Genomic DNA, 22,570 nt, shown 5'->3' on the forward strand with positions numbered 1-22,570 from the left:
CCTGGCAAGTCCTAGATTTGTCCTTGCAACTTCTTATTTGTGTAGCGATGTAGTCGGAGGTATAGTGTTACCGGACGACATGGCAACAATGATGCCTTGCGAAAAGTAGGATATACACCCAACAATCTCCCATAACACGCGGGGCTCTGCAGATGCAATGTGTGCATCTCTCATGGGAGGCTCGCTATCTAAGTCGAGCTCCCAGTTCTTGACTTGTTTGATCGGTTTGTTTAGCATGAACTGGCCATATCTCGTGTGTCAGTGGAGAGGGATTATTTGTTTGTCATCAATGATTGAGTCGAAGTCATTTGCTCGGGAAGACGTGATGACAATGATAGTAGCAGGCAAAACCTCGACAATATTCCTTTCCTTTGTGGCATATGGGTCTATTTGGATAAGCGGGTCGGGCAGGATGCCCTTTTTTATGGGCGTGATGTATCATTTTAGAAAACTGTTTTTAATCTATGGACCGAACATTAAGGCTACGGTGTGGAAAAAATTCTAAGTTCTTTCTGAGGCAAGGGAAAAATTCCAAGTATTTATGAGCATTTTCTTAAAAAAAGGTATTCCAAGTATTTACAGAGGTAGCAGTATTCTTTTTAGCCGTAAAACTGTATTTATGAGCATTTCTCCGTTTCAAAATTTACTTCTCTTTGGGCCGACCTGAAACGGCCCCGCGACACAACTCGCCAGTGAAAACGGCCCAGACAATTAAAGTCCGACAGCAAACAGCTGCCGTTCTTTCCCGACCGTGCCTCAACAAATACCGAACCAGCATGCTCTCTGTTTGTTCACTCGATCACTGTCCTACGCCATGGCGCCTCCTCAGTCCGACGAGCAGCTCGTCGATGATCCTGCCATGGTGGACATTACTCCTCCTCACCCCGACGAGCATTTCGGTGGTGAGCCGGCCGTGGAAGACACCGCCCCTCCTCGATTCTCCGACGAGCAACAACTCGGGTGCGTGCCGCAAACCACGCTGATGCCGTACGCGGCCGTGGACTCGTCGCTGCGCGCCATGGCCGGCCAGGCCGAGGGCTTCGGCCGGCACGCCATCGGCGGCCTCCACGGCGACGTCTACCACGTCACCACCCTCAATGGTACGCACGGCACCATCTCTCCACCCGTTAATTATCTGCTGTATCACCATCTGCTGTCATTCTGCCATGGATTCATCGTACTGAAGCTGAACGATGTATTATTAAAGACGACGGGCCCGGCTCGCTGCGGGACGGCTGCCGGCGCCAGGAGCCGCTGTGGATCGTCTTCGACGTGTCCGGCACCATCCGCCTCGCGTCGGGGCTGCGCGTGTCGTCCCACAAGACCGTGGACGGCCGCGGGCGGCGCGTCACCCTGTCCGGCAAGGGGCTTCTTCTCCGCGAGTGCGAGCACGTGATCCTGTGCAACCTGGAGGTGGAGGGCGGGCGCGGGCACGACGCCGACGCCGTCCAGATCAAGCCCGGGTCCAGGCACGTGTGGGTGGACCGCTGCAGCCTGCGCGACTTCGCCGACGGCCTGCTGGACGTGACCTGCGGCAGCACGGACGTGACCGTCTCCCGGTGCCGCTTCTCGGCGCACGACAAGGCCGTGCTGATCGGCGCCAGCAGCGGCCACGTCGGGGACCGGCGCATCCGGGTGACCATCCACCACTGCCTCTTCGACGGCACGCGGCAGCGGCAGCCCCGCGTCCGGTTCGGCCGGGTGCACCTCTACAACAACTACACCCGGGGCTGGGGCATCTACGCCGTCTGCGCCAGCGTGGAGTCGCAGGTGCTGTTCACGCCAAACTGCTCATATCCCACATGCCATAAGCGTGTAGTGTGTAGTGCTAATCCGCACGGTTGGTCTGGCTACAGATTGTCTCCCAGTGCAACATCTACGAGGCAGGGGAGAAGAAGAAAGTGTTCACGTACATGAGCGAACAGGTCTCGTATTACATTTACACTGGGCCTTACAGATCTGCATTCCATTTTTTGTAGCTGAAAAGCTTTGGGTTTGTGACTGATGCAGGCGGCGGACAGAGACTGCAGCTCAAGTGGGCGCATCCGGTCTGAAGGCGACCTGTTCCTGAACGGCGCGCAGGAGTACACCGAAAATGATTTGGAAACTGCAGAAGACGACCAGTGGGACTTCGAGGTCCGGGATTGCTACAAGCCGTGGTCGGTCCAGCCCGCGTCGATGGCGCTCAAGGAGCTCCTCGAGTCCTGCACCGGCTGGCAGCCGGTTCCGCTGCCGGAAGACGTCTGCTTCACAAGAGCACCTGCTGCTGCTGCTGCTGCTACGACATCTGTCTGAACCACTCTGAAATTTTAGAGCACGATCCAAATGAATTTACACGAACAATAACGAACCACCGTACTAGCATTATGTTTGACAGATATGATCAATCAATAACACGAACGATATCTAAAGCTCTGAATTCCATAGTCGATGCATTTTTTTGTGACCAAATCTGTGGATCTGATGATTGTCCTGTTGGAATAAGATTGCGACGTGACTCAGAATAGGTGAGCTGACTGTCCCACTGATTCTGATCGAATGCACTCGCGCAGATTTCTCACGCGCGTTGTTTTCCATGCTCGCCGTCGCCGGAGTTTAGTTACGCAAGTTGTAGATTTTAAATCTCCCGTTCGAAGGAATCGGTGTCACCATCTGCACACAGGCTCGTACTACGCCGTCCCGTTCCGTTGGTTTGCTTCGGTTTCTTGTGGGGTTGGCCGATCTGTGTATTCTTTTTCTTAGACTAGAGCATCGATTCTATGTGTTCAAGGTGCAGTAGTATATATGTATGTACAGGCAGACATCATGTCAAGGTCACTTGTTCAAAAGGAGTTCTGAAGACATGGCCATGGTATGTTAAGGAGCATCCTAGAAACAGTGATTTCATACCATTGTGATCCAGGTCCAAACCGTGACATTTTCATTTTGCAGGATCAGTGCACCGATGATGTCAAGTATGAAGAGGTCGGTTCATATTTGCCGCAGCACTCCGAAGTTTAAACACGGTCTTAATTTTCATCGTTGCTCGCGTTTGCTAACTCTGAAGTCTGAACTCAATCTCTAGGAGTTTATCGTGAACTCCCGGGACACCAAGCTGTTCACCTGCGCATGGACGCCGCGCAATTCAGAGCCCAAAGCATTAATCTTCATCTGCCATGGTACCAGTGCAGTGCACTCCCCACTCTCTCTATCTCTGCTCAATCAATTCGTGGCAAAAAGAACAAGTGTTCTTCTTGGTGTCCCCTTGACAGGGATTGCAGCAGAGTGCAGTGTATCAATGAGAGATACTGCCTCCCGTTTGGTGCGCGCCGGGTACGCCGTCTACGGGATAGACCACGAGGGGCACGGCAGGTCGTCTGGCCGGAGATGCTACGTGCCGAACTTCAGCGACGTCGTCGCCGACTGCTCCCGCCATTTCATGAGCGTCTGCGGTATGGACGAACTATATACACCGGGCACACAAACTGAAACTGATCTCTGAATTAGTGGCGTCTGACCAATTTCAGATAAGCCGGAGAACAGGGGGAAGAAGCGGTTCCTGTACGGGATCTCCATGGGCGGGAGCATAGCGCTCCTCCTCCACAGGAAGGAGCCAGCCTACTGGGACGGCGCCGTTCTGCTTGCTCCAATGTGCAAGGTCTTCTCTGTTTTTTTCATTTTCCACCTATAATGAATCCTGCGGTATTTGACTTCTCAATGCAACACGGGGCGAGTTTTCGTGGTGATTTTTGTGTGCATGGTTGTTTGTTAATTCGTTATTCGTTATGGTATCAGATTTCTGATGACATGAGACCTCATCCGGTGGTGGTGAGCGCTCTGAAGATGGTATGCGCGGTGGCTCCCGGTTGGAGGATCATACCCATCCCGGACATCATCGACAAGGTTTGCAAAGATCCAGAGATAAGAAAAAAGGTACTCGGTCATATGTACTCAACTTTTTTAATGCTCTTAACGACTGGAAGAAACGGTGTTGCTGAATTTTCCTACGTGTTTGTGTATTTGCGTGCAGGTTCGCTCAAATCCGTATATTTACAGGGGAAAGCTCCCATTGAAGACCTGCCATGAACTCCTCATGGTGAGCCTGGACATCGAGAAGAACCTGCACGAGGTAATCTCCCTTCCTAGTTAGAAAACCGTCTAATTTCTCTCCCAGTCTGCCCACCTCATGGTGTGCCATGCGTGTAGTCTCAGTAACTTGGGTCCATGGAGAAAGACAGAGAAGCTACTAACGTTTTGGGATTGGCAGGTGAGCCTGCCGTTCTTGTTGCTGCACGGTGGAGACGACATCGTGACGGATCCTTTGGTGAGCAAGCTGCTGTTCGAGGAAGCGTCGAGCGGGGACAAGGACTTGAAGCTCTACCCTGGGATGTGGCACGCGCTCATGGCGGAGCTCCCCCAGGACGCCGAGCGCGTCTACTCCGACATCATCTCTTGGCTGGATCAGAGGGCGAATTGTGCAGCTAATGTTTCCATAGTGAATACTGGCACGGCAAGCGCCTAGAAGATGCTAGTTAATTAATTATGCAATGCAAAATATGCCAAGTGTTCTGTTTCTTAGCAGATGTCAAGTGTCGTTTCATGCCGCTTGGGCAGGGTATGAAAGGTTGCATAATCCAGATGTGTTACTTGTAGGTTAATTTTGTTTTAGTGAAAACCAAGGTATTGAAAATGTGTGTATGCGGTTGCCACTTCTACTGGTATGCAGCTCTGACCCTAGTTGTGTATGGCATTCTCCAGTGGCAAAAACTATAATGTGTTCCACACGTTCAAGAATTCATTCAATTTACCAGTTGACTTGTCGATTAATCCCTACTCTAAGATCATTGAATAGCCGCTAAATTGATAAATCGGCCGATTAGCATATTAACCCTCTACTCGCCAGCTACGTTGCACGGATACTTGGATACGTATCGGATACGCGATACGGGGATACGCCCGATACGTCAATTTTCTAAAAACATGGATACGGGGATACGTTTATGTATAGATGTTACATATATTAATTATTACAAATATGAAGAAAAAAAATTAAGGAGCTTCTAGATCAAAGCATGCCTCAATACAATTACCCATTTCTTTTCTTGCACTTAGTCCACTTCCATTAATTGGTAGTGAGATTTGATTAGGTTTGTTGTTCCAATCAATACATCGACTTTCTCTTGCTCACCTTTCAACTGAATAAAAAATATTGACAGACATGTTTTCACATAAACTCACGCCCATGTTGGGAATCTTCAAAGGTGTGCCTTTATTATTGAGGGGATTTTACGTCGAACAAGGGGTTTCAGGTATCCAAAACGTATCGCGAAAGTATACTAGGAGTATCGAACATTATTTTCTTTTTTTAAAATCAAAATATCAAGGGATACTTACGGGATACGTATCGGGGCAGTATCCGATTGGATACGCGTACTTTCTGAAGTATCCGCGCAACGTAGCTCGCCAGCCAACCTAGCAGCTACCAGCTATCGATTTATTCAATAATCGTTGCAAGTGCATTTTGGCACTTCCACCTTGAGTATTGTGGTTGTTAGTCCATCTAAAAGGCAGCAACCCGCCTTTGTACAACATTGGGATTTCTTTTCCTATTTGGGGTCTTCTCCTCTACTTGAGTGGTATGTTATTCACCGTAAAAGAGTTAGGGCTAGGACGGTCCGAGCTTTGCTTGTGGACATTGCAGAGGCGATGGGGAGGCGTCGGACGAGTCCTGCAGTCCAGCGAAGGATCAGGCGGCATGGGCCTGCTCATTGGCGAGGGCTTTGGGTCGGGAGATAGCTTTGACATCCCAATGTGACACCTTCGCGTTCTACCAGCGCCGGCTGTGTCAGCCTCGTTGGTGGTCAAGGGCGACGGAGGATGCCACATACTAGCTCCTCCTCCTCATAGCGAGGACGTCACGAGCATTGTTGAGGAGGAGAACGCTGAAAGCACATTTATCCCTAATGATATTTTAATGTGATGACAATGTGGTTAGTGAAACTAATGACAGTTACTAATGTTTATCTTATGTCATTGGTTTCTCTGAGTTTATTACAGGAAGATGGTTGACCTTTCATTTCAAAAGGGAAAAGACGTGGTTTTCGGACGACTAATTTTTTTGTTTTGGTTTCTCTGAATCATAGGACAACCGCACTATAGAGAAAGGTTGAGTTAGGCCGCCAGTACAAGCCGTCGATGCGGCACTCCCCTACCAGAGCCCTCTTGACCTTGTTGATGATAGATGGGAAGTCTTCGTGTACTAGAGCCGCAATTGTCTCCATCGAACCCTTGCATAGATCTGAAGTACCTGACCCTAAATCTCGCCACATGATGAGAAACCCTAACATCACTGTCCCGAGGAGACATCAAGAATCTACGCCGAAGCTCCGCCGACTATGTCCAAATGGACAAACTCGAGGAGGATGGAAGCCCGGAGACAAACTCAAAGAAGAAGCGTCGCCATCCACCCGAGCGCCCCTGCTGCACATGGGGTCTTCATCATGCATATGGGGCCTAATGGTTTTGTCTGTGGACACTCCGTGCATTGGGGCCTTTTGCCCGTACACAAGGGGTTTTCTGGTTGCCATCGGTTACATCTTGGGGTTAACTATATAAAGCCCCCTGCTGCTACCTCCAACCCTAACCCAATTGTCTTGGGATGCTCCACCATTCTTACATAGCTTTTTTGCGCAATATTTTCAATCCCTCAATCCAAATTTGTTGATACTTCAAGGATTGAGAGAGCAAGACCCGATCTACACTCCCACCAAACCAATTTGTGTTCCACACTTGATTTTGACTTTAACACTTGTTACTCTTGGATTTTGGGCACCGGGGTTAAGAGTCAAGGCTCGGAAGTTTCCTTACTTGTGGTGTGCTTTGAAAAGTTTGTAAAGGTGTTGTGGTCGCCTTCAAGACCATTTCCGAGTGATTCGAGACTCATTTGTCGCTACTCCTCCCATATGGGCAACTGGGGACGAGCTAGGCCCGGCGCAACCACTGCTCCACGAGCATCGTGCTGGGGACAACGGGCTCTGAGTGAGTAACCACCGATGGGGTGGCGGGAAGGCCTGTTTTCGCTTGAAACGTGTAGCCAAGGCGGTGGGGATGGTATCCGACTGCTCGAGCCACATGACCAGGACAGAGGAGACGACGAGTATCGAGGAAGAATCCACCGTTAGCGGCGACCGGGGGGGGGGGGCTGCCGTTGTTTGAACCGTGTGGCCAGGGCGGTGGGGACGGCACCCGGTTGCTCGGGGCATGCAGATGGGGGTAGAGGGGACCACACCTGACTGATCAAGCCACGACGCCGAGCGATGGGGATGGCGGGACATACGAGTCTCCACCCAAGATTGCCCGAGAGCAACGCGAAGGGCCATGTCCTCTGTTCTCCGGAGGTTCTAGTCGACCCGTCATCCTCCGATCTGGAGCCGGGCCTGGTGGTGGCTAGGAGACAGAGAGGAAAGAGAAGAAGAGGAGAGGCGGAGAGTGAGCGAGGAGTTTGATGGATTGCGCATAGAAGGGTTTGTGAAGACAGGTAGGCCAGTTCTGATCGACGTGGCGAACATGCCTAAATAGCTTTATATCCACCCGATATTTAAGCTGGATTTTGAACGGTCCGAGTAGTCCGAACAAATGTGAGTGGTTTGGGAAGGCCCCTTGGAGATGTTGTTAGGCCGTTAGAGTATCACCACAAAAGAGGCTTACCTTATTTCCCGCAAAAAGGGTATACAACTGGTGCGGATTATCTGAACCTGAGCTCATGTGAGCTTGATTGAATAGTAAATTAAAAAAAGAAAAGCAATTAAAAAAATCTGAATTTTTTTATAACAAACATTGACAAATGTTTTGGTTGCTTGCAAACTTTCATCATGAATGACATTTGTGTAATATGTGGCAAACAAAAAACAAAATCAATCCTTCAAAAAAGTTATTTTCAAAAGCATTTTCGAGTGCTGATTATGTTTTGTTTTTTGCCATGACTTTCATGAATGCCATTTCATGATGAAACTTTGTAAGCATCCAATATATTTGTCAAAAAAATACAGTTTTTTTTTTAGATTTACTGTTCATACCGAGTTTATGAGCTCGAGTTGAGAAGGACACTTTGGGTATACAGCCTTGGTAATCACGAATCGCTTTCACGAGTTTACTCTTTACTGTACAGTAGTACTCCTATGACATACTGTTGTCTTCGATGAGAGCCTTTGACTAAGCCTTCAGGCAGATGCAGATCATACCGTGCCGCTCAACCATATCCGCTGCGTGTACCATTTTACCTCTTCTCCTTGATGCATGGGAACCTCCCTCTCTCGCTTTCGATGGTCCGAGTTTGGTTCATCCGTTGACCAGGCGCCCTATCTTCCCAGCACGATGTTTTCCGCTGAGGCAGCGAGATTAAACAACAGAAAACGTGCATTCTTAGTGCTGAAGCATGATACGTTTCTTCTCTGAAACCCGAAGAAAATTCCTCGTCTCAACCAGTTGGCGATGAACTTGTCTCCAGGCAGAAAAGTCCTTATAGGCGTATATATATCCAGCACCACCCCTCGTGTTCCATCTTCACAGGTCGCTTGCTGCTATCTTCAGAGATCGCCTGGGGGCTTGGATCGTTTGACCTATCCATCCACACGGCGTTTCGAAAACCATCCCCATGGTAAATTCAGAAGCGGCCCGTTATTTTCTCTTCCCTATTTCATGTTACTTTTGTGCTCTACGAATCTTAAGCTCCGGTTTTGTGATCTCTGCAGGCTCACTACAAAGATGATATCAAGTATGAAGAGGTGTGTCCTGTGTCCTGTGACCGTTGATCAGAATTTTTCGAAACCGGTGATCTTTTATTTTTCTTTCCTAAAGCATTAGATGCAAACTTCAACTTTGGGCAGGGCTTCACCCTGAATTCACGAGGCAGCAGGCTCTTCACCTGCAAATGGACGCCCAAGAAACAACAGCGCAAGGCTTTGATCTTCATCTGCCATGGTACCATCCCATCCTCCATGATTTCCATTCTGCAGCTCGTCAAGCTTGTAACAAAGAAGTAGAGAAAATTCATTCGTCCAAACGTGTAGGCTATGGAGGAGAGTGCAGCATATCGATGGCAGGTACCACTTCTATTCTTCAGTGTTACAATTCTATTCATCGATTCAGAACGACTTCACCATCCAAGATGGACGAGGTGAAATTTCCGTTACTGTCAGCTAACAAACTCCACGCAAATTCAGACACCGCCGCGCGACTGGTGCACGCCGGCTACGCCGTCCATGGGATAGACCAGGAGGGCCACGGCAAGTCCTCCGGCTCCAAGGGCTACATATCGAGCTTCGGCGACATCGTCAAGGACTGCTCCGACTACTTCAAGAGCGTCTGCGGTAAGAACAGAACAGAAGAACATAGCTTCATTTACAGCTCCATTATCTATGCAGATTGCAGCGAAATTGCTCTATTTTTTTCTATCTTTTAAACTGAAAGTCTGAAGGGGTTTCGATTTGGCAATAAACTCAGAGAAGCCGGAGAACAAGACGAAGAAGAGGTTCCTCTACGGCTTCTCCATGGGCGGCACCGTGGCGCTGCAGGTCCACAGGAAGGACTCCATGTACTGGGACGGCGCCGTCTTGCTCGCTCCCATGGTCAAGGTCCGCTTCTTGACGTGATCGACATGCCATGCTAGTACTGTAACCTGTCAAATTGTCCTGGAATTCTCAAAATGAAACTTGATCTATGATCTATCGCCTGATGGCTCGGTCATGTCCTCTGAAGATCGCTGAACTTTTTCTTTGTTCTGCGGTGGCATCAGCTTGGCGATGGCATGCGGCCTCATCCGGTGGTGGTGAGCGCTCTGAAGATGATCTGCGCCGTCGTGCCAAGCTGGAGGGTCATCCCGGCTCCAGATCAGCTCGACAAAGTCTGCAAAGATCCCCAGTTCAAGAAAGAGGTAATATAAAACTATCGACACGGACAACCATTGACCTTACGTTGAGATATGTGCAAGACTTCATAGTTTTTTCGACGTTAGGAAGAAACACTACATTTTTCCTCGATATAAAACTATCAACACGGAAAACCATTGACCTAAATCTAACGTTGCGGTAAGATTTCATAGTTTTTTTTAACTCTGGGAACACACACTACAATTTTTGCGATGAACAAACTACTACAATGTGGTGAACTTTTCCGTAGATCTGTATAAAAATATTCTTTCATAAAATCAACCGGATTTTTTTAACATGTAGAAAGACAATTTTATAACCCGGTGAACATATCTTGTAGATTTATAATGACATATTCTCATAGTAAGCTCTCTGGTCTGCTACATGTTAGAACGAAGAAAACATACCAACATTCTAATAGAATGTATAAATGCTTTGTGCTCGTTATATTTATAATAATTTTCCTTTTTCACAATGTGAGAAACTTGTTACAAATATAGTCCATAGAGATCTCCGGGGTTTCCTCTCCTTGCAGTGCTTCGGTGCAATCTATGAAAATGCTAAAAAATGGTATCAAAGTTATTGGAAAAAAAATCAACAACCTTGATACTAGAATGTTGTGATTTGAACATAGATGATTGATACAATATTATTCATGGTTCAATCACTTTGCAGGATTTTAAAATCTTCGGAATAGGAAAAGTTAATATTTGAGATGTCATGTCCACTTTAATCCGTAGGCATTTTCTATCAGGTCTTACATAATGCTAAGAATCCTTAGGAATTAGGTCAATGTTGGCACAACCCTTAGGAATCTAGTGCATCTATTCTTGTGAAACGAATGCTAGCATACGCGCAAATCCCATAGGAATCCTTCAAACCAAATGAATCCTCATTGTCTGGGTTTCCCTTTTTGTTTCTCAACTCGTGGATTGAATTTTAAACTAAAATTTTGTGGTGTGATAGACGCATCTGATACTATGGTTTTTCAACAATTTGTTGTAGTAGTTTTATTTAAGTAGCACAGAAGCACCTTAAGAGGAGGAAGCATCAGATATGTTCTCACTCGCTGAAATCTTTCACAGATTCGTTCCAACCCATACATGTACAAGGGAAACATGGCGCTGCAGACAGGCCACGAACTCCTCGCGGTCAGCCTAGACATTGAGAAGAACATGCACGAGGTACATACAGTATATATAGTGCAACCTCTGTAACTTCTTGCAAGGCATTTTTTGGACTTAACATCTTACATTAAGTTATAGAGGGAGTAGAAGCCGATAATACCATTGACAGATCATTATCTTAGTCTCAGCATTGTGTCCGTGCAATTCTGTGCGCCACTTAATTATTAATATAATTGTGTAGGTCACTTTGCCGTTCTTGGTGCTGCAAGGGGAGGACGACGTGGTGGCCGATCCTGAGGGGAGCAGGCTGCTACACGAGCGGGCATCGAGCAGGGACAAGACCTTGAAGCTGTACCCCGGGATGTGGCACGTTCTCATGGCTGAGCCGCCGGCCGATGTGGAGCGGATCTTCACAGACGTGATTTCGTGGCTCGAGGAGAGGGCGGCGAGCGCCGGCAGGTGATAAAATGTGTAGTGTAGGTGACTGCTTTGCAGAATGCAGAGATATTCTTTTTCTTCGATAATTTATTGCCTTATAATGTCAACCACTATGTGTATCATTCACACTTTGCATGACTAAGATGTATAAAGCCAACATCAACACACACACACAAAAAAGACTGCCGAAAGACATGTCAAAACGAACAACAACATAAGCAGCAACAATCAAATAGAAATCATCGCCATTGACACCCGAATCACGAGAAAGGTATTTCAAAAGCGGTGTATCCAAAACGGAAATAATGGGTGAGCGCTGCCGTTCCCATATCCAAGGATTTTAAGCCCCAGTCCAAATAATGCCTTCCGTGAATAAATAACGTGGAACATGAGCATTACTAGGCACAACTCATGCAAGTTAGACCTAGAGTGGCTCCATTTTCTGCAAAAAAAGTCACTGTTGCAATCTAGATCGTCGTGGCTTAACACTCGTACAACCCTTACATGGACATTGCCAAGCAATCGAACATCCCCATGTATGCGAGGAGCGGATCAAAGCACACCTGCCAACATCAACAAGGTCACCAATAGTGACATGAGCCCACTCAAAGAACCATCCAACAGCTCGCCTTAGGGTATTGGCCAAATATGACATGTCATCTGATTGCAGGCATTAAGCCGTCGGTGCCGCCAAGAGCCCACATGGGGCCAACTGCCATCTATAGCGAAGGCAATTGACGATTGTTGAAACACGAAGCCGATCAACCATGTGCGATGCTCGTGTGCGATGCTTGTGTTGTTCAACCATTGTCACACGCCTCATGTTCGTTACCAACGTGCATCCAGGCAACGGAATTGGTAGGGAGAACACGTAAAGCCCCGAGCACCCGCCCTCACCATGTCTCACATTACGTTGTCTCACCTTCACCGCCAACCTCGTGTCCGCCGCGAAACGTGCCATGCTCGCCGCCGGAGCACCGCCACTAGATCCAAACTGTTGGTGCCCGACCGAGCCAACCCTACACCCCTACCACGAGTACCTAAGGCCGACATTGTGCAGGGGTGCCACCAACAACGCCGCCATGCACCACATCTGACTGACAGCACACCAGCTGAGCCAGATTGACATCACTTCCGCGTGCGTCGGCCCACACAAATGAGCTTTGCTCCACGCCACCAAACAACCACAATCACCGTGCCGCAACGCCTTGGAACTAAGCACCCCGCCGCCACCGTCTATGGCACCTGGGCAGGCTTCATCAGTGTATTCCTCTGGTGGCGGTAATGCGAGGATGGCATGGAAGAAAGGGAGGCCCTGTCAGCGATGGCTAAGGTATCCTCCGATTCAGCAGAGGAAGGCGACGAATCGCAAGAGGAAGGCGATGCGGGTTCAATACGTGGAGAGATTGTAGAGCACACTATGTATCTAATGTAATCAAAACATTTTCGCATGCACGCAATATGCAGTTGTATCTGAGAAAACAAAACCACGAATCCTTGATGCTGGAAATGGATACTGCTCCCTCCGTTCCTAAATATAAGTCTTTATATAGATTTCACTATGAACTATATACGAAGTAAAATGAGTGAATCTACATTCTAAAATGCATTTATATACATCCGTATGTGGTTCACAGTGAAATCTCTTCAAAGATTTATATTTAGAAACGAAGGGAGTACTTGAAAGTGGATGATCAGAATTGCTGGTGCTAATTAAGCCGGGGGTGTTGTACGCGTCGGTGATGCGCATCCTAACTAACAAGCCTAACAAAGTTGTTGCTCTTTGTCTTAGAAAGAAAGAAAATTAAAGGGTGGAAAAGGGGATCATTGCAGCTCGGGTGATTTGCTTCAGCGTGACTCAAAGCCCGTCTGGCTAGGCCACGAGAGCGACGTGCTCCTCCCGCACCAGATCCTACGACGTTCCAGACATTGATTCAGCATCAAGATTTGTACTGCGAGATCCAAATCTCATGGTCACGCATCCGTGCATAGGTTGGAGACCGATTTGAATAATGCGGCCGCCTGCGCCTTGGCCGTGCGTGGGTCAGATCTGAGGAGGGGGTCCGAAGTCCGAACACACTTCTTCGAAAAGTCAAAGCGTCGAACGAATCAGTCCTATCGTGGTGTGAGGCTTTTGCGTTTCACACCCTGCATCGTCTCGTTTTTGTGTGGAAAGATGTGGTTTCTCCCTTGGAAATTCGGAGCAGATGGACCGAGTTTGTCGACCGTGACATTTGAGCATAAGTCTTGCTGCAATAGCTACTCTTTTTTAGGAAAGCAATACAGGCATAGATGTCTACATACACGTATGTACAGTAGAGCACAAAAAAGTTGGGTGCAATCTCAAACCTGATGGAGTGAGTCAGAGCCAAATCTGCAAGATCAATGCTGAAACCCTACAAACAATGGACAAAACTCAGATCTGAGGATCTACTCGTCATGTATATATGTAAACATAAAATTTCCTTATCAGTAACCTAAGCAAACGCGGTGAATGACGGCTTTCGGATCCACGCAGGATGCCTAGACCGCCGGAGGCGCCGCCTTCGCTGAGGTGGACGGCGACGTTCTCTTCGGCATTCCTCGACGGAAGGCAGGATTGGCGTCCCGGATCTCTCTTCCTCGACCGCCCCCATAACTTCCTCTTCCTGAGAAATGCGGACGGCAATATCAAGGAAGGAAGGCTTCTTCGTGACGGGGAATGGATCTCGCCGGGCACCGATATGGTCCTGCTCGACTGCGTTGTGCGCGTTGCTCACCGCGTGTTCCCGGATCGGAGGCGGCTCACCCTGGCGCCGGGAGATCTGTCGCCTAGAGTTCTCTCCCTGTCGACTTGTACTGGATCATGGTACGGGGCTTTGCCTGTCGAGGAGGAGGAGCATGCTGAGGTTGGGGAGGTGCCCAGCTTGGCGCCTCACATGGCTGACGTGGTACTCACCGGCGGCGGGGTTGCAGACGAGGGCGGCCGTTGGTCCACTGTCAAGTCTAGGAGGAAGAAAACGAAAGAGGAGATTGCTCAGGAGTTCTGGACGGATATTGGGTACCCCACGCCGGCATCACGCGTTTGGGAACGGGGCTCGCCGTCGACATCCTCTTCCCTGCAGGTGAGGCCTAGTTCTGTTTCAGCTGATGTGCTTCAGGATGATGTTCGCAGGTCTTCGCCAGATCGTATGGACGCCAGGCCCGTGTGCAGCGATCGTGAAGTACCAGCGGCGTCTCCAAGTGGTCGCTCCTCCCCGAGGGGCGCGACGTCGCCGGAGAAAGTGCTGGCAAACTCGACGGCTCCTTCAGTTCGGGCGCAGTCGAAGGGCGTTCGAATCCGGCCATGGCATGGGCCACTGCCGCGTCCTCGGGTGACGCCGCCGGTGGCCCTCGCAGCGTTTCTGCCGGCGTCGACGTCCTCTACAACCGCGGTTCAGGCGCCGGACAGGTCGTCTCCTGTAGCTACTGCTCGCGTAACGGCGGCCGAGGAAGTCGCAGCCATCGCGGGCGATCCATCGACACCGCCACTGTCTGATGGGCTAGCCTTGCAAGCGAATCATGGACGTCCACTGCGTCAAGCCGATATCAGCCGTAGACCGGGTGTGGTTAGGTGCTGGGCACGACTTGCGAACCCTATTCGCTCCTTCGCATCGCCCTCAATCACCTCGCGTCGTTCCTACGCCGACGCGCTGCGCATCTCCTCGCCGGCTCCGATGGCTGGGGCGCCGCAGCACCCTTCGACGTCCGGCCTCACCTCCAACACCATTAAGGCACCTGCTACAATGAACTCCATCGGTGCCTCGACCCTGGCTGCTCCTTTAGCTGGGTTTGGTCCGGCGGCTGGACCCCCTAGGTTTGGCGCTCCGGCCAGGCAACAACACTACCAAGCTGGCTCCACCTGTGCTGGTGCTGGTTAACAGGCCGCTGGCCCCAGTTCGGGCCCCTCACAAACGAGCGGGCAAGGCTTCGCTTTTGGTACTGGCGGACCATTGAAGCATGGAGGAAAGAAGAAGACGTAGAATGGGCGTCGGCCAGGCGCACATGCAACACCAACACCTCAGGCGCCCCCAATTGCCGCAAACTTGGCCGTCTCCCACGCCATGCCACCATTGGCCAAGTACGACGGCATGGTTGCCGCTCAACAGGACGAAGCCTCTGCCAACGTGCCTAAAACCAAGAAAGAAAAGATGCACTGTTTCAAATGCCGGTCTAATGATCACATGTCCAGAGATTGTACTGTGGTGCACTTTTGCTACATCTGCAACAATTTCAAGCACGCTATGTTTCCTTGTCCCGTTCTGAAGCAGCCACGGCCCTCGGCATCTTTTGTGGACAAGGATCTAATGCTTCCATGCTCATTCAGATCCCAGAGCACGTGTGCAAGGACATCGATACTTCTCCATCAGCATCGCCAATTGCCTTAGTCACAGTTTCCGGTGGGGAGCTACCTGCAGTGGTGCTTGAAGCTGAGATTGCTAGGATCGTTCGGACTCAGACTCAGTGGAAATGGGAGGCTATTCCGCATGGCAAGGATGCCTTTTTGGTGTCATTCCCCTTCTTTGACGATCTTCGCCGAATGGCTGGCCTAGAGGTTCGAGTCAAGTCGCATGGTGTTGAAATTTCTTTTAAAGAATGGAAAGTTGAAGATGTCACATCTTATGTTTCTCTGGAGACTGTTTGGGTGCACGTTTACGGCGTTCCTCATTCACTACGACATTTCCTCGGGCTTCGGGCTGTTGGATCGGTCATTGGAGCAACTCAAGATGTTGATCTTTATGCCCTATGTCGTCATGCTATTATACGCATTCAGGTTGTTGTGCGCTCTTTGGATATATTCACCTATAATAATGACTTGGGAGGAGATTCCACAACCGCAAAGGCATTTGTCAAGCTTGATGGGTATAACTTTTGTTACCAGGTTGAAAAGGATGACTATATTCCAGATGCAGATTTCATACCTCTAATCTGGAAGCAACATGATGATGGCCCAGATAGAGGTCATGGCCGTGATGATGAAATTAACGATGGTGATGTTAGCAAAAAAGCAAATAAAAGGAAACTCTGCGAGTGTGAATCCTCCTCCGAACTCGAGCTCGAGCACTCCAGTTCCTATGATGACTGCATCTCTTGCCGCGCCGTTGTCTGAACTGCAGCACACTACAGGGCCTTCGAACATGCTTGGCGAGATTGTTGCAGGTTACACTTCGCCGTCGTCGTTGCCGGCGCCGCCTCCGGTATCCGTCAACCTTGGTACACCGCTGCACCAACCTCTTCTGCAGAATGAGCTGCCTTTGCTCAGGACGCCACGAGTAGTGGCTGTGGAATCTCCACGCATGGAAGTGCATGCTTGCATGGGTGCAACTGTAGATGCATGTGTATGTACTGATACTTGCATGGATGCTTCAGCCAACAAGAACTCGCCCGTGGGGTTGCATGGCTCTGTGCAACCGACGCTACAGGAGGCCGCTGTCACTGAGCTAGGATCGTCAACAACTACCGGTGATGGACGCCCAGTACAGCCCATGACTGCTCAGGCAAAGGTTCTGCAATCACCTGCATCGTCACCCTCGCTACAGAGCGCGCCGAGCTGTCATCTGGCTGCTGCGGTGACACTTGGTCCAGCCACGGGGCGCAGCATGGAGCTATCCTCGTCACCCGTTGCTGACGTTCTAATGGAGCCAGGAGCTGCTGCACCGTTGGGATCACCTCCGTCTTCTCCAACGCCACAGCTGGCGCTCCATTCTACTCCAACCAAGTTGACGGATACTCCGTTACGGCGCAGTGGTCGTCACTTCACCTCTGCTGACGGGTCCTCGGCTACTGATGAGTGCTCCCTCTCCAAGGCGATGCGGCGTCAGGCGGAGCGTAACCTCGACCCTCCTACAGGTACACCTTGCAATAAATCATTTCTTTCTTTTTCTGATTCTCGTATTTCCTCTAGTTTAAATAACTTTGGAATTAAAATTGGAAAAAATGATAATGATGTGTGCATTTCGGTGGGGGTGCTTAAACACATGGAGATAGACCGATTAAAGGTTTCTCCAAAGTGTTCGAGCCCCTTACCATACCCCGAAACCGAGGAGGAGGAACCGGCGGCTGCTTATGACGGTCCGCTTCTCTCCCACTTGGTTGGTGCAGTAACTGAGGTCAGATTAGATGACGCACGACTTGGGTCCATGTTTTGTGACTTCACCGCGTCCTCGCGTAAATCAAAATCCCACTCCTCAAAAAAGAAGCAAAAACCGCCCAAGAAGGCGAAGGTATCCACCCTGACCCGAGTTTCCACATGAGAGGCATGTTTTGGAATAGCAGAGGTCTTTTAGACTTGGCTAAACATAAACACGTCGGTGACTGTGTGCGTGACCATGGGTTAGATTTTGTGGCAATTTCCGAGGCTAGTAAATGTGACTTTCGTGCACATGTCTTTGATCACCTATCAGGTGGTTTGGAATATACATGGCATTGCTTACCACCATGTGGAAGGTCCGGAGGAATCTTACTTGGGATACAGACCACAACCATGGACTTGTTAGCTTTTTCGGTTGGTGAATTTCACATCAAATTCCACCTACGAAATAGAGCTGACAATTATACATGGAGCCTGGTTGCAATCTATGGGGCTGCCCAAGATGAGAATAAATCCGCTTTCCTTCAGGAATTGGTGAACTTGGCTAAGGATAACCCCCATCCAATGCTTATTGGAGGTGACTTCAATATCCTTAGATACCAGGAAGAGAACAATAATGATCGTTTTGACACACACTGGCCTTTCTTATTCAACGCTGTAATTGACAGTTTGAATCTTCGAGAAGCTAGTATGTCGGGGCGACAGTTCACTTGGGCCAACAACCGTCCGGTGCTGACATACGAGAAGCTCGATCGGGTACTCATGGATACCGAATGGGAGTTAAAATTCCCGATGGTAACAGTGCATGCCCTAGAGCGTATTGGGTCACTTTCGGACCATGCACCCATCATTCTTGATTCTAACTCTACTAGCTCTCCCACTGTTCGACGTACATTCAAATTTGAATTGGGATGGTTACATCAGGATGGTTTTGTGGATATAGTTAAGAATTTATGGGAGAGGCCTGCCATTGGTCGCACACCGATTCAAAGATGGAACTTCAAAATTCGAGCCATGAGGCGATTCCTAACTGGATGGGCCAAACACACAAGTGGTATATATAAAAAAAGAAAAGCAACGCCTTTGCACTATTATAGATGACCTCGATAAAATAGCAGAGACTCGCATTTTGTCTCAACGGGAGATTGATATGAAAAATCAATCCAATGAGCAGATTGCACGTCTATTGCAAGAAGAGGAAATCAAGTGGTATCGAAGATCAGGTGCCCAATTCATTTTGGAGGGAAACAACAATACACGATATTTCCAAATGGTCGCCAATGGGCGGCATAGGAAGAAGTGTATTTTTAGCCTCCAACAGGATGAGGGACGGATCGAGGGTCAGGCAGAGCTCAAGCGTTATATAACCAAATACTACAAGTATCTATTTGGGGCTCCAGAGGAAGGGAACTTCACTCTAGATGAGACCCGAACAAATGACATTCCACAAGTCACAAAAGAAGAGAATGATATCCTGACGACACCTTTCTCTGAAGAGGAGGTGCGAGCTGCGGTGTTCCAAATGGAACATAACAAAGCTCCAGGCCCTGATGGTTTCCCCACGGAGTTCTATCAGAACTTCTGGGATGTCATCAAGACTGACCTAATGGAGTTGTTCAAATTTTTTCATGCCGGCCAACTAGACCTATCTAGACTTAATTTTGGCGAGATTGTTTTGTTTCCAAAGACTAAGGAGGCTGAACAGATTCAACAGTTCAGACCGATTTGTCTCCTTAATGTCAACTTCAAAATCTTCACCAAAGTTGCGACTAATAGGCTCAACATGGTCGCCGATCATGTTGTTCAGCCATCCCAAACGGCTTTCATGCAAGGACGAAATATACTCAATGGAGTAGTAATCCTTCATGAGACCTTCCATGAGATGCACCGGAAGAACATGAGTGGAGTAGTATTTAAAATTGACTTTGAAAAGGCATATGACAAAGTCAAATGGTCATTTCTCCAACAGACCCTAAGAATGAAAGGTTTCTCAGATAAATCGCGCGACTGGGTCCAAAATTTCGTTACTAGAGGTAGTGTGGCTATAAAAGTCAATGATGATGTATGTCATTACTTCCAGACGAAAAAGGGATTACGACAGGGTGACCCAGTGTCTCCAATGTTATTTAACATTGTCGCTAACATGTTGGCTACTTTGATCAAACGCGCCAAACAAGACGGTTAAATTGCAGGAGTAGTGCCACTCTTGTGGATGGCGGACTCTCTATCTTGCAATATGCCGATGATACAATTCTTTTTATGGAACATGACCTAGATAAGGCTAAAAATATGAAACTATTGCTTTTAGCTTTTGAGCAAATGTCAGGTCTGAAAATTAACTTCCATAAAAGTGAATTGTTCTGTTTTGGAGAAGCCAAGGAGGCGGCTGCACAATATGCTGACTTGTTCGGTTGTGCACAAGGCCAATTCCCGATGAAATATTTGGGAATTCCAATTCATTATCGGCATCTCACTAATGCGGAGTGGGAACATGTTGAAGAGCGATTAGAGAAACGGTTGAGCAGTTGGAAAGGCAAGTTGCTCTCCGTTGGAGGGCGACTAGTCTTGATCAATTCTGTTCTCACAAACATGGTTCTCTACATGCTCTCATTTTCCAAATTCCCAAATGGGTTCTGCAAAGACTGGATTACTTCAGATCCAGATTCTTTTGGCAAGGAGATAGTGAAAATAAAAAGAATAGGCTAACCAAATGGAGTGTGGTTTGTCGACCAAAAGACCAGGGAGGTTTAGGTGTTCAGGACCTCCAGGTTAAGAATGATGCCTTGCTCAATAAATGGCTGTTCAAGCTACTTACCGAGGATGGTGTTTGGCAAACCCGGTTGCGCAATAAGTATCTAGGCCAAAAAGCGTTGTCCCGGGCGTATTGGAAACCTGATGAGTCACATTTTTGGTCTGGTCTGATGGCGGTAAAAACCATCTATTCCGCTTTGAATCATTCGCGATAAAGGACGGCTCTGAGATACGTTTTTGGGAGGACAGGTGGCTAGGAAACACCACTCTTTAGGAACAATATCCGGCCTTGTACCGAATTGTACGCGATAAGAATGATACTCTTGATCACGTGCTCAGCTCCTCCCCGCCGAATGTATCATTTAGGAGGGATTTGATTGGCCTCCGCCTTGCATCATGGCAACATCTTCTATCTCGTTTGGATTTGGTTAACTTGACACAAGGGAGGGATGTGTTTCGCTGGAATCTCACTACATCTGGGTCCTACACAGTTGACTCTATGTACCGTGCACTCTCGCACTCAGAGGCTCCATTGAATAATAATAAACTAATATGGAAATCAAAGATGCCACTAAAAAAATAAGATTTTCATGTGGTATCTTCAGAGAGGAGTTGTGCTAACAAAAGACAACCTCGCTCGACGCAACTGGCAAGGAAGTAAGAAGTGTAGCTTTTGTACTCATGACGAGACAATTAAACACCTCTTCTTCCAGTGCAAGTTCGCGCGTTCTATATGGTCAGTCATCCAAATAGCGTCCAATTTGTATCCACCAACAAGTGTTGCCAATATATATGGCCACTGGCTTGATGGAATACCAAATACTTTTAGTACGCTAATACGGGTGGGAGCGTCTGCCTTATTATGGTCGCTTTGGCTATGTAGAAACGATTGTGTTTTTAATGGCAAAACCTCTTCTTCTATGCAGGTTGTTTACCGTTGTACGCACTGGCTTCGTATGTGGTCTACACTACAGCGAACGGAGTATCAATCGTTGTTCAAGGTGGTGTGTATGCGGTTGGAGCGGGTGGCCAGGGAGGTTTTTACCCAACATGGGTGCCAATAAAATCTCCGGATCGGTCCACCTCCTCCGTCGACATTGGCATAGTTTTGGACTCATATGGCTTTACTGTTGCCAACTTGTCGTTTTTTTATACATACTTTGATATACTCTTCGTTAAGGCTGTGTGCATCTTAGCTACGCAGAGGTCGGGTGTCGCTCATTATGCTTTGTATCCACTTGATGCTACATTATGAGTTAATAAAAGCACCCTTTATCGAAAAGTAACCTAAGCAGCTTTGTACTTGATTCATGGTGCTCTGGGTGGGTTCCTTCCTCCCTGAACCGTACTTGCACAAAAATCATAAGGAGAAATAAGATGTCCATCATTGGGAAGCTCACAAAACTTCAATTCATACCATACAAAGAATTATGAGAAAATCACCCCAATTCACCGCATTATGTGATCATATACATATCACATCTTAATAATGAAACTAATAGAATCAACACCTTGAAAACTCTTGCCAGCCAACGGCTGCTTTCCCTAACACTAACAAATATCCATGCACAAAGATAATAAGTTAACTTTACCAACACACCACTAAATTTTAACTCAATACATGCATCATCTCATACAAGAGATTGTAAAGATATGATACTATTGTTCCATAGACCATATTGGAAGGCTACAACACAAATCCTGCCCTACACAACACCACATAAGGGAAGGGACTCAAACCCTCACAATTTTCTAATGTAGAAGATAAATCCAAGAACTCTATCATGTCACATCTGAAAGGATCGAGAAGAGGTTTCTAGAGGGGGGTGATTAGACACTAAGTGCCAAAAGTTGCAGTTTTTAATATTCTTAAGTTTAAGTGGAGTTTAAGCACAAGTTTAACAAACACAATACATATCAAGCAAGCATGCAATGAGTATATGAGCAGCAGAAAGTAAAGCATGCAACTTGCAAGAATGTAAAGAGAAGGGTTTGGAGAATTCAAACGCAATTGGAGACACGGATGTTTTTGTCATGGTTCCGATAGGTGGTGCTATCGTACATCCACGTTGATGGAGACTTCAACCCACGGAGGGTAATGGTTGCGCGAGTCCACGAAGGGCTCCACCCATGAAGGGTCCACGAAGAAGCAACCTTGTCTATTCCATCACGGCCGTCGCCCACGAAGGACTTGCCTCACTAGCGATAGATCTTCACGAAGTAGGCGATCTCCTTGCCCT

General features: G+C 48.2%; 2 protein-coding genes and 1 pseudogene across 3 annotated transcripts; all 3 read left to right on the plus strand.

Moving 5' to 3' along the window:
• The first annotated feature begins 822 nt into the window (after window positions 1-822).
• Window positions 823-2,322, plus strand: LOC125548789 (probable pectate lyase 4). 2 transcript variants are annotated; one of them, XM_048712330.1, is made up of 4 exons: window positions 823-1,109; window positions 1,187-1,770; window positions 1,857-1,925; window positions 2,011-2,322. In XM_048712330.1, the coding sequence occupies exons 1-4, from the start codon at window positions 860-862 to the stop codon at window positions 2,293-2,295; spliced, it is 1,188 nt and encodes a 395-aa protein (XP_048568287.1). In that variant the 5' UTR covers window positions 823-859; the 3' UTR covers window positions 2,296-2,322. The 2 variants fall into 2 exon arrangements, with proteins under 2 accessions (XP_048568287.1, XP_048568288.1); XM_048712331.1 differs by having other exon boundaries at window positions 823-1,100; window positions 1,208-1,770.
• Window positions 2,323-2,842: 520 nt separating this feature from the next.
• On the plus strand, window positions 2,843-4,501 carry LOC125547001 (caffeoylshikimate esterase-like). Its single transcript, XM_048711060.1, has 8 exons — window positions 2,843-2,851; window positions 2,932-2,964; window positions 3,065-3,158; window positions 3,252-3,431; window positions 3,507-3,637; window positions 3,775-3,912; window positions 4,010-4,108; window positions 4,247-4,501. The coding sequence occupies exons 1-8, from the start codon at window positions 2,843-2,845 to the stop codon at window positions 4,499-4,501; spliced, it is 939 nt and encodes a 312-aa protein (XP_048567017.1).
• A 3,882-nt stretch (window positions 4,502-8,383) lies between these two features.
• LOC125548790 lies at window positions 8,384-11,596 on the plus strand (annotated as a pseudogene).
• The last annotated feature ends 10,974 nt before the right edge of the window (window positions 11,597-22,570 follow it).

The sequence above is a fragment of the Triticum urartu genome, chromosome 3 (genome assembly GCF_003073215.2).
Source record: "Triticum urartu cultivar G1812 chromosome 3, Tu2.1, whole genome shotgun sequence".
In the NCBI taxonomy this organism is placed as follows: domain Eukaryota; kingdom Viridiplantae; phylum Streptophyta; class Magnoliopsida; order Poales; family Poaceae; genus Triticum; species Triticum urartu.